The following is an 11436-nucleotide window of genomic DNA, read 5'->3' on the forward strand; positions in this document are numbered from 1 at the left end:
CCTTGGAAAAACGGGGAGCCCGTTCCCATAGAGAAGCTCCCGAGCGCCGCACCCCCCCCCCCCCCGTCCCGGGTCAGGGACGGGGCGGGGAGGCCGCGGCAGAGCCGGCTCTGCCACCGACAGAGAGAGAGGAAAGGGGCCGGCCGCCCCGTCTTCCCCCCCCCCCCGGTTCGCTGCAGAGGAGCCCCTTCCCAGCGCCGTCCGCGGCTGGGAGCCGGCGGGGGGGAGAGAGCCCAGCCCGCGGAGCCGCCCGCAGTCACCCGCCGCCGGAGCAGGGAGAGGAGGAGCCGGCCGCTCCCCCCCCCCAAGCCCAGCACGGAGAGTTCCAGCCGCGGAGAAGCCTCTCCCCCCGCCCGCAGCCGAGGAGCAGCCTAACTGCAGTCAGCCCCGTGCCGAAGCGGAGAAAAGAGCCCCGGCCGCCCCGTCCAGCCCGCAGCCGCCACGCGGTCAGCCGCCTCGGCCGGATGAAGCGTCCCCCAAGCCAGCCGGACCTCTGCCCCACTTCAGGGGAGAAACCCCACACCCACCACGTTCCACCCCCCCACCGCACAAGCCCCGGCCCAAACCCCCACAACACTGCCGCCGCTGTGAAGCGGCGTGAAACTGAGACGCCATTTCTGCGGCAAAGACTACCCCATGGCCGCAAAGAACTCCAAGCCCCCGCCCCGGTGATCCCGCATGCAAATTAAGAACTCCGAAAGCGTCCCGGGATGAAATCTAACATAAAAAAACCCTTATCAAATAAAAACCAAGTAAAATTAAAACAGATAAGAACTAATGCTCAGCCGTGTGGACCCTAGAGAATCAGAAGAGCTAATTTCTCCGGTTTAGCTTACTAGCCGTAAGTTAAAAAGACCAAACCGGAGATGAGACCACAGGAGAAAACAAAGAACTGACAGGACTCTGGGATTGCTTCCCAGCGAGGGCCAGTCCTCCAGCTCTGTTGAACTGCATGCAGCAGAGCTGATAAAGCCCTCCTCCTCCACGGCGACCAAACCCCTCGGGCAAATATTAATAAGAGCTGATTAATAAAGGCGTTTATGGAGATTAATATTTTCTCCGCCCGTTTTTATTCATAACATTAGCTGCCTACACCAAGCCAGGAAGCTCCTTAAATAACTGGCAAATAATTGACCCATGGCATTGTTGGAGGCATATTTGTTTAACTGGCTCCCCTCAGCGACTCACATGCTCACAGAATATTAGGGGTTTTTGTGGGACTGTGGAGAGTAGGATGAAGGAGCAGCAGAAAAAAGCTTGGCAGAAAAAAGTCAGTGTGTGTTGTTGTTCAGAACTGTGAGTTACTTATCCTAGCCAGAGATGGAAAACCTGTCTTCACTAGATTTTTTGTTTCAAGTTAAGCTTTCTCTTTCCAGGTTATTTCCATGGCACCTTGTGTTTTTAATTTAATGATGTGTACCACCAGGGTTTCCCTTCCTTCCAAAAATTACTGTTTGAGAAACCTCATGTTGACTGAAAAACTACTGCAATAGCATGCAATTTCTCTACAATCTTTATAAAGATAAAAAGGGAATTTATTTTCAAGAGTGCACCCAGCAACACATACTACAAATGTACTGGATGACAGCATTAGAAGCATCTATTATCCTCAATAAAATGCCTTTATCTGCTACTTAGCTCTACTGGAAATAATAACTACTGGGGGTGTAGAGTGCTTTGCAGGGTTTTGCTTTAGTCTTCTCCCTTTTCTTTTAGGAATTATCTAAGGAAGGAGAAAGCTGAAGAGGTCTATCTGTCAGCAGATGTTCATGGTCCAGGAACAAAGTGGGGATTTGCAGAGCATGATGATCTGCTGTTGAACAGGGATCAGAAGGATAGGCTAGATTTTGCTATTTCATTTCCAACTGATTAAGATACTTAATAAAAACCCAGGAGTTAGAGCTGCAGTTCTCCTATGAAAACCTTGCAAGGGAAAGGCCATGATTTTTTTGGAAGTGCGAAGGATCCTGCTGGGACAACAATGGTATTTCTGAATTTCAGCTACAGAGAGATCCTGCTATGATAATCCTGTGCTGAAACACAAAAAGCAGAGATCTGAGTATAGATACCTCACAGCTTAATCTTCAGCATCCCCCCAGTGAATCACCTGTTGGATTGGAGGCTTTCCAATGCTAAGTTAATATGGAAGTGTTTAATCTCTTCTCAAAAGGCCATAAGAGGCTGTAAACTCCCTTCTCATTTTTCTGTAAGTCAATTCTTCCAACTTACTGAGACTAACCATGTGTGTCCTACCACATGTTCTAACAATAATCTTAACAGAAGTTTGCTCTGGAGTCTTTATCATGGGCTAATGCCTGTTAATTATCTTTAAATGGGCAATTTAATGCTTTCAGCTTCTGTGTAGGGCACGTTCAGGTTCCTCTTGTACAATCTGCAGATTTGTGACATTTGCTCCAGGATTGTTTTAAGGGAACAAAAGAATCATATGAAAGGTAAAAAAAATCATATACCTACTTTAGTATAACACCTACTTGATCATGCTACTCTTACAAGTAGGTAAGAGTATTTGCCACATAACAGGCAAATCGTGATGCCTCAGAAGAGTACCTATCTCTGTTTCAGTTCCATGTCAACCTGGATGGACCACAGCCTTTTTAGAACCTTGGTAATGCTCCATGACAACTGGATTCAGTTGGAGCAGAGCACCAGGCAGGTGACAAGGGCTCCTGAGCCCCCTAAGGAGCACTGGGCACTTGTATAGAGAGGTGGGTTGTGAGAGAGGAGATGGGGATGAGGGATAAAGCTAACACAAGACACATTCAGAATTTAGGACTTCTACTATTTTTATCAGGACATTCAGAGCAATTATCTGAAGGATTGACTGTCATAATGTGTAGTATCACTAGCTAAACCTCGGGTCCTCCATTCATTTCACTTCATCTTCTAATTCTTGACATTGTGACAGCCCTGGTTTTACAGTTTGTGCTGCTTTGGAGTACAGGAGACCCTGAAGGATAAATACAGATTTCAAGAGAGATTCTTCTGCTCTCTGCCAGTTGCCAGTATTTGCTATTTGGACTGTGTCAGGCACTGTACATACCTAAAAAAAGGATGCCAATGGAATGGCTTATATGCCAAGCATGCTTCCTTAAATCACACAGTTTTAGGTCACAGAATCACAGAATATGTTGAGTTGTTGGAAGAGATCCACAGGATCACTGGGTCCAACTCCTGGCCCTGCACAGGACCATCTCCAAATGTCACAACCATGTGCCTGAGCGCACTGTCCAAATGCTTGTTTAATTCTGTCAGGCTGATGCTGTGACACTTCCCTGGGGAACCTGTTCCAGTGCCCAACCACCCCTCTCATGGAAAAAACCTTTTTCTAATATCCAAACTAAATCTCCTGACACAGCTTCAGGCCATTCCCTCAGGTCTTGCCACTGGGCACCACAGAGACATCAGTGCCTACCCCTCCTCTTCCCCTCGTTAAGGAAGCTGCAGACTGCAGTGAGGTCTCCCCTCAGTCTCCTCCAGGCTGAGCAGATCAAGTGACCTCAGCTGCTCCCCATATGGCCTCCCCCCTTCACCATCTTTGTTGCCTCCTTTGGATGCTTTCTAACAGCTTAATGTCTTTTTTATATTGCGGTACTCAAACTGCCCCCAGCACTTGAGGTGAGGACACTCCAGAGCAGAGCAGGACAATCCCCTCCCTTGCCCGGCTGTGATGCTATGCCTGATGCCCCTCAGGACACAGCTGGCCACACTGAATTTAGCCCTGGTGCCCTCATGCATCATCATCCTCTAATGGTTTTGTGTCTAATGCCTCCCTATTACCTAAATGGTAATTTACCCCTCTCTTTCAGGGAATACAGGAAGTCTATCATAAAGCATAGACAACTGTTAAGGGCATGTGGAAACACGACCTCCTAAATAGGCTTCCATCTGTGAAAAACAATCTATTTTGGTGAAGATAATTTTCTTTGAGGCATGGTCGCATGTTTTATTTGTTTCCAAAGAATCATGAATTATTTCTGGCCCTGTATAAATATGACATCAAAACAATTAATCTGGTGGCATATAGAATTCACTCCAAGGCATGATAGGAAGCAGCCCTCTCAACTGAGGACGAGAAGATTACATTGATTTTTAGAAAAATATTTTTTTTTATGCTTCAACTGTACTCTTATAAGTTGAATGAATTTATACTCTCTAAGGCTCTTGATCCTATAAATCATGAACTAACAACAATTTAAGATAAAATAAACAGTCTATCTTCCTCTTGGAGGTCAGCCAAAAGAAGAATATTTGCTACAAATCCTGCTCCTTCCCTAGAACTTGAATTATTTGGATTAAGGCTTTGAGAGGAATAAAATAAACAACCCTCACTACTGGTAGCCAGACAAATTACACATTACTTTACCTACTTTCACTCCATGAGTATGCTGATGAAGGAAAAACATGAGTTATGGCTCTCTATCCAGTCTGTACAGAAATTCAGACTCAAATATTGACCATCTTTCTGTGCAGTGGGCTTCATAGGTGTTTGTATGCGTCACAGAGAGGTTATAAATAACCTCCACACATTTAGAAAAACTGCTTCCTTGTTTCTAAGGAAGGAGGCATTGCAGGGATACTTCTCCCTGTGAAGAATGCACTTTCCCCCAGTTAATTTAAGGTCTCAAATATTGATCTTTGTCAGTTCTCACTCTTAGCTTTTGTAACTTTCTAATTTGTTCTCTGTTTACAGAGGAAAACAAATCGTAATCTGAATCCTCACAAAATGAGGAGTTTAAAGGGAAATTTTTGGATACCACTTTAATCTGCTGAATTAACACTATGTCCCCATTACACCATCTGAAGAAGAATGCCTCTCTGAGGGGAAAAAAAAACCATAGGCAGTTTAACTGTATAGAATGAGCAATGACTCACAGAACTGGGAAAACAATCTTCTCATATCAATCAAGTATTCATATGAAGGTACACAAATTACTGACATAAGCACTTTCAAAAAGCATCTTTAAACATCATAATACAATCATTGTATATGGCAATTTAATTCTAAACCAAAGGACAGGCAGTACTAAGAGGGCGGAGTGCAGACTGAACTTGTTGCATACATAGAGGTGATCAAAGACTGGGAGATTCAAATTCAAGTTTCATGGGCTATTCCTGCAAAGACATTGTTTTGAGATGAACAAGAAATCTGAACATTCAGGCAGAGAATGTGAGACTGCTGCTTGAGATTTTGTCAAAGGCTGAACTTGTTCCAGATCATCTGTGTGATAAGGCTGAAGCCAGTTTCAGGGTAACAGAAAATCCTGAAAATCAGTAACTTGGAGATGCTTTACCCCCTGGTAAAAGCAGTCAAGACAGCATTAAAACCAAGGATGATCCTGCCAGTGAAAACAGTATTCCTCAGCTCAACTTTCAGACCAAAGTGACAACATAAAGCCAGACTAGGGAGTCTGAGCTGTACCTTGTCGACGTCGACTGTTGAGTTTCCTAAAGCAGGTGCCCTCCACAAGTCGATTGAGACGTTGCTGCTTGATCAGTTCTAAGATCTCCGGCTGAATCTTCTCCTTTAGCTCCCTTGGGAAGAAAGAAAGCAGTCACTTGTTAAGTTCAATCAAGGACCATCCTCCGTCCTCTGAAAGAGAGTCTCACAAGATGTTTCTGCAAGGCTTTTGAAGAGAACATCAGTCACAGACAAGCCCAGGTCAGAATCTAGTCTGTCCCAGAAAAAAAACCAAAACTTTTTCTTTTAACAAAGTATGGGAGTCAAGATATCTTTGTTGTAGACATCTCACTGCTACAACATCAGTGTATGACTCAGGCAAGTTGCTCGTTTTTATATTACTTTAGTCATTCTAAAAATAACACTTGCTATAATGCATCAACAAGATTTTTTCCACAGCAAATAATGCTCTTTCATCATATGAGCCCTGTGAAGTTTATTTGAGGGTCTGTCACCTTTTGTTGCATGATCCTATGCCAGTATACTTCTCTAGGACTATTATTTAGGGCAACACAAGAAGGCTAGAACATTTTGAAACAACAATAAAAAGCAGGGAGCAATGCCAATGAGGGAAATTAATGATCAGCACTATAGTCTTGTTCTTAATTTCATATAATTTGATTACTTTATTATTATCAGAATTTGTGGAAGACTAACTCATGACTAGGGATCATCCAAGGATCCAAATTCACCTTTGCTCAGGAGTGCAGAAACCCACAATACATGTAGAAATAATCATATATATCCTTCAGAAAATCCATTTTCTCCGTCTTTCTTTAATAAGAGTTCAACATGTCAAGAACTAGGCAGAAAACATATGCACATAATATTTAAAGTTTAATTTCATACACCATCACATGGATTCACAGATGTCTGAATTCATCAGTTATATCCTCACTTAGATTCATTAAGAATACATAAAAGACAGGTTTAAACATCAACTCGACAGCAAGCCTAGTAAGATTAAAAAAAAATAACTGAATGTGCAGAGGATTTATAAAATATGAAGTTTGTCAGAACCATAATTTTGCATTGCTGTGCAAATTGGGTAATACCAAAAATCATTCTGTCTGGCAGTATGTTCCAGCAATCATCATCAAAAGGAAGCTAAGCTCTGGTATCCCATAGAGACAACAATTTTTTTTTTTCTTGAAAACTTAGGAAGCCCATTCTCTGCTGATTTCCACACTCATTTGGATCCTGTGCCTTTGATCTGCCAGACCCCCACTGAAATCACCGCAAATCCTCTGCTACAAAGATCAGGCCTTTAAAACAAAATGCCCTCCTTCCCCTAGGTGTCAACGAAATTACTGGATACATAACCCACTGCATATTTACAAGCTGTGAAAATTTAGCTGGTCAAAAACCCAAGGAAGCATTGTAACTATAGAAACAGGCCATCTTTTGGAAATGTGCTATTAGTCCTCTACGACTTGAATTTTCAAGCACTGTTGTTTTCTCATTGGGATCTAAGATATAAATATGTTGAATGGTTAAATACTGTGATTAAAATAATTTTGTGCTTGAATAAATGTCTTGCCTTTACTGAGCTGATGAGCTTCCCTATTCCTCAGGTAAAACCTGAGAGCAGGGGCTGAGAATAACAGTGTTAAAACACAAGTGTGGATTACTCAGCAGTTCAGGCTGCTGACTACATCTGCAGCTGGACTACTTTCAAACATTCAAGAGTGGTATAAACATCAGTTTGATATTTAGGTAGTTTAACTCAGAAACTGGATGATTAGCATGGAGTAGGAGTTAAAGATATCATAACATTGTATTTGTAAGACATCACCAAAAAAACCCCAAAATGAATGGGTCACCCAGCACATTCACATCTGAATGTTTGCTCATGACATTCTGTCTTCTGGCTTCTAATGCCCCACCTGCCCTTTACAAACCAGAGGAAGAGATACATTTTTTAGCCAATCCAAGGTGAAACAGGTAATCCTCTCTAAAACACTTCAGTGCCTAAGGCAGACTTTGCACAGGAGAAGGGGAGGTAAGAAAGAAGGGACCTCTTGGCTCTTTGGTTATGTTCTGGAGGTCCTCTACACAGAGACACTTTTGCTCTCTCAAAGCTCAGTGAAGCTCAGTGTGCTACTCTCTTCTGTTTGATGGCTCTTGATCACTCAGAGGTTGTGGAGACAACCCATTATTCCATGGAGAAACAGTCTCTGGTAGCTCTGGACTTAGTGAAAGCCTGTAAGACCATCAAGCCCTTGCCATGGTGACTTACTGCACTTACTGACCTCAGCAGCTCCTGTCAACACATGGATACTCTGAATTGTATGGCTCTCAGATATTTTTCTGACAACACGACTCTAGATATATTTTTGCAAGGTGATCCTACCACTCAGTGCTCCTCACTGTCAAGGTTCTTGTTGCACCATTTTGAGGTGACAGAAATGGGTCAGAACAACCAAACCATAGCACACAAACAAAAGGTGTGCTTCTTTGAATCTCTATATTTCCTTCTGAAAGTCATCTGAAGGCAATAGAGTTCTGTTCCTCATGATCACTGTCTAAAGACTGGAGGGTTAGGAAAAAAAAATCTTTGTGCAAGAGATACATCCTCATGCCTAATTTTAAAATCCATCAGGAACAATGAGCTAAAGAAGGATCATAAATGCAAATACATTTTGTGAATATTTATTTATTGTCCCTCAGATGATATTTGCTTAACAGTTTGGGCTTTGTGAAGAGAGAGAACAGACTAAGTCTAAGGAGACAGTGACTTTAAAAGCTGTCATTAGTTTTCTACTGTGTTTCTGTCCCATAAGAATGTAAAAAGTTAGTGTGCTGGTGAGACAGAGGGATTGAGGGAAAAGCACATTAATATATATGATTGCTGATTTTGTGATCTCAATGGCCTTAACACTGGAGGTAATACTAACAGTGGTTACTTGTTTTTAAAATATCTGAAAATCATTGAAATTATTTTCAAGTTTTTTTGACACATGACACAAACTCTTCTTCAGCACCAGTTAAAATTGTCTCCAGGTCTTGTCTTTCCAGCTTATAGTTAAGACTTACTCAATAGTGGTTTTCTTTCCAGGATAGAGCATATTACAGGTATTTAAATTATTACAACACAATGGGAGAGGCAGTTCAATGATCAATAACGATCACAAATCTCTGAATCTATTCTGAAGGACTTCTTATTTTTCCTAATCAAAAGTAGGTATTGATAAAGCTTTACTTCATATGATACAATGATGCTCATATAAAAGAAACAACTAATCCTCGCAAAATGAGGTTGTTGTAGTTATGAGGATCTAAGACAACACTTTCCAGTTTACATTCAAACACAACTTCACTGAAGCTTCTCTTATCCAGCAGCTTGAACACCTAAAACTACAGTGCTTCATACAACGAACAGAAAAAGATAGACTTCCATCATGTTCAAGGCAGGAAAAAGCATTCCCTGATTGCCATATTCACAAGCAGAATTAAATAAGGTCTGCTGATGTTACAGCCACCATTGTGCACAATCTCTTTTAGCATATCTGCTTTAAAATATACAGTACAGCTACGATTGCTCTTTTCTCTCACAGTCTCCTTACCTACAATGGGGCCATGATTCTGTACTTCTATCAACTGTGCCATCTATGCAATTTGAGAGAGTTCAGTACAGGGAATCAAATCAAAGTGCAAAATGAAAGGACTGTTTCTTTTCAGTCAAGAACAAGTGATCATGGATGTAATCAAAATGCAAATGCATGGAGTAAAATCTCTGCAAATGCAGTTGTGATTGCTTAAACACCTTATCGATTTACTTAGCCTTTATAGCCTTTAGGCTTAGCCTCTATCCTGAATTTTAAATGATTCTGTGGTAACACTTCAGTTGCTCTTAACTATTTGTGTTGGATGTTTCACTTGTTCCATGATAGGGAGGGAGACTCTGCACTGTGGCAGCAACTAGGCAGAGTGACACTGGAAATGAAGAGCTTGCACAGGACATTGTCAAGTCTTTCAATGCTAGGTTATGGTGCAAGAGAATATGAATAGTTGACTTGTATCATAAACTGTTGAGCCATAGGGAAAGCAGGGAAGAGGAGAAGCTTTGGTGACAAGCTTTGCAGTTCATTTAGCTTTGAACTGCTAAATGTTGCAGAGGATTTGCAGGGGCTTTCTGAGCAGTGTAACAATACAAAACTAACTGGAATCATTTGTAGACTTTTAATTGGTGCATTACTACAAGTGACATCAGTTCTAATTGGGCATTAGGTTGTATTTTCTAACACACTGGAAACATAAAAGAAGCAGTCCCCCTTTGATCCACACTGGTATGGTTAAAATTTAATTTGTAATTCTATTTTGCTTAGGCTTCCACTGTTGCCCTGCTGCCCCTGGAGGAATGTGTCCCCAGAGCTTGTACTTGGATATCTGTATCCTTTAGAAACAAATCACAATTAATATCCTGCTTCCAAATCCTGGAATGTGCTGGTCCAAATCCATTTCTATACTTTTGCCTTGGAAAAGGAGATTTAGAGTATCATGAACCATTCCACTTGCAACAGTCAGGATTTCGTGACATTTCAGCTGATGCTTCTGGAATCCTCATCATTTCTCGGCTGATCTCAAAAGGTTCCTGCTATTCTCAGTACAACATTTGCACAGCAAAGAGTCTGCATCTGTCCTGTGCCATCAGTTCAGCCACAAGCCCAGACTTGGTCCAGAGCCAAGTGCAGCCTCCATTCATCATGTAACAGAATAAAGAGTATTCTGAGAAATAAGCAGGAGCTATGGAGGCAATATTAGCCTTCTATACTTTGCAGTAAACAACATGCAAAGGACTGGCTAGCTGCCAGAACATTGCTATTTACAAATAAGTAAATGAATGCTTGTCATTAACACCAATTTATAATGTTATATACAAAGACAACTCTTTTGGAAAGTCAGTGTTTATTGGCTCCTCTTTTTCTGGGCTTCTCCCTGTCTTGCTCAGAGAGGCCTTGAACAGAAGACAAACTTGTGGTGCTTGATTAGTTGAATGTTTTTTGGTTTTTTTTTTGAAAGCCACTACCAGCACTGAAATCAGGCTTACAATCATGCAGAGCTAGGAAATGTCAAAGCACTGCTTCATATAAATAGGCCATGTGAATTCCTGCTGGGATTTGCCAAATCTGGTTTCACTGAACTCAAGTGAAAAGTTATGATTCCCAGCAGAAGAAAACATAATGTACTTTAGGCAGATGCCTCACTACTGTTTTTGAGCACAGCTCCCTGGACAGCTTTTCTCCCTGGGATTCCCCAGAAGAGCTCACAAATGTCATTCTCCCTTGTTAATCCTTCCTAGAAAAAACAAGTGGAGAGAGAACACAATACTTACAGAATTGGACGAGACTGGAAATCTTCCTGGTTCATTCTTTCAGACTGGCGTATTTTCAGTATTTCTGTGTAACTGAGATTCTGAAGTTTGCTCTTGAATTGATCCAGAGAGCTAGGCTTGGTAGTGAGTGCTCTCATTATCTGTTCTTTCACTACCTGCATTACCTGCAGTTAACAAGAAAAGAAAATGAAGCTGTGTTAACAAACACTTTCTGTGTTTTTGTTCAAATCTTATTCTGGGTCACACCAAGGTTTCTAGGTATAGAAGGTGATTCGTACTCTGTGGTCTCTTAGACAACTTTTCAGCAACATAACCAGAAAATAAGTCAACTTCTGACAGGGCATCACAGCCTACATCAAAAGCTCATCTGCTCTGTGACAAAACTGGGGTGTTTTTTGAGGGTGGCAGGGGGCTGCTGACTGGCCCATTACTTCCTTTTATCCCTTATACCCAGAGGCCATGGGAACACACTGGAACATGGGAAACACTTTAAACACCCTTCAAACCCCTTTAAACACCAGGAAACCCTTTTTCACCATAAGGGTGACCAAGCACTTGCACAGGTTGCCCAGGGAGGTGATGGATTCTCCATCCTTGGAGACACTAAAAAACTGTCTGGACA

The 11436-nt window shown here is 42.0% G+C and overlaps 1 protein-coding gene across 4 annotated transcripts in view; it reads right to left on the reverse strand.

Moving 5' to 3' along the window:
• ELMO1 (engulfment and cell motility 1) overlaps positions 1 to 11436 on the reverse strand; it is a 308416-nt gene that overhangs the window by 25020 nt on the left and 271960 nt on the right. For all 4 annotated transcript variants that reach the window (XM_083880270.1, XM_083880272.1, XM_083880271.1 and 1 more), the window contains 2 exons: positions 10815 to 10978; positions 5441 to 5553 (listed from right to left, as the gene is read on the reverse strand). In XM_083880270.1, the coding sequence (XP_083736396.1) occupies positions 5441 to 5553; positions 10815 to 10978 (277 nt within the window). The remainder of the gene's footprint in view (positions 1 to 5440; positions 5554 to 10814; positions 10979 to 11436) is intronic.

The sequence above is a fragment of the Zosterops lateralis genome (assembly GCF_965231275.1).
Source record: "Zosterops lateralis genome assembly, chromosome: 1".
Classification (NCBI taxonomy): domain Eukaryota; kingdom Metazoa; phylum Chordata; class Aves; order Passeriformes; family Zosteropidae; genus Zosterops; species Zosterops lateralis.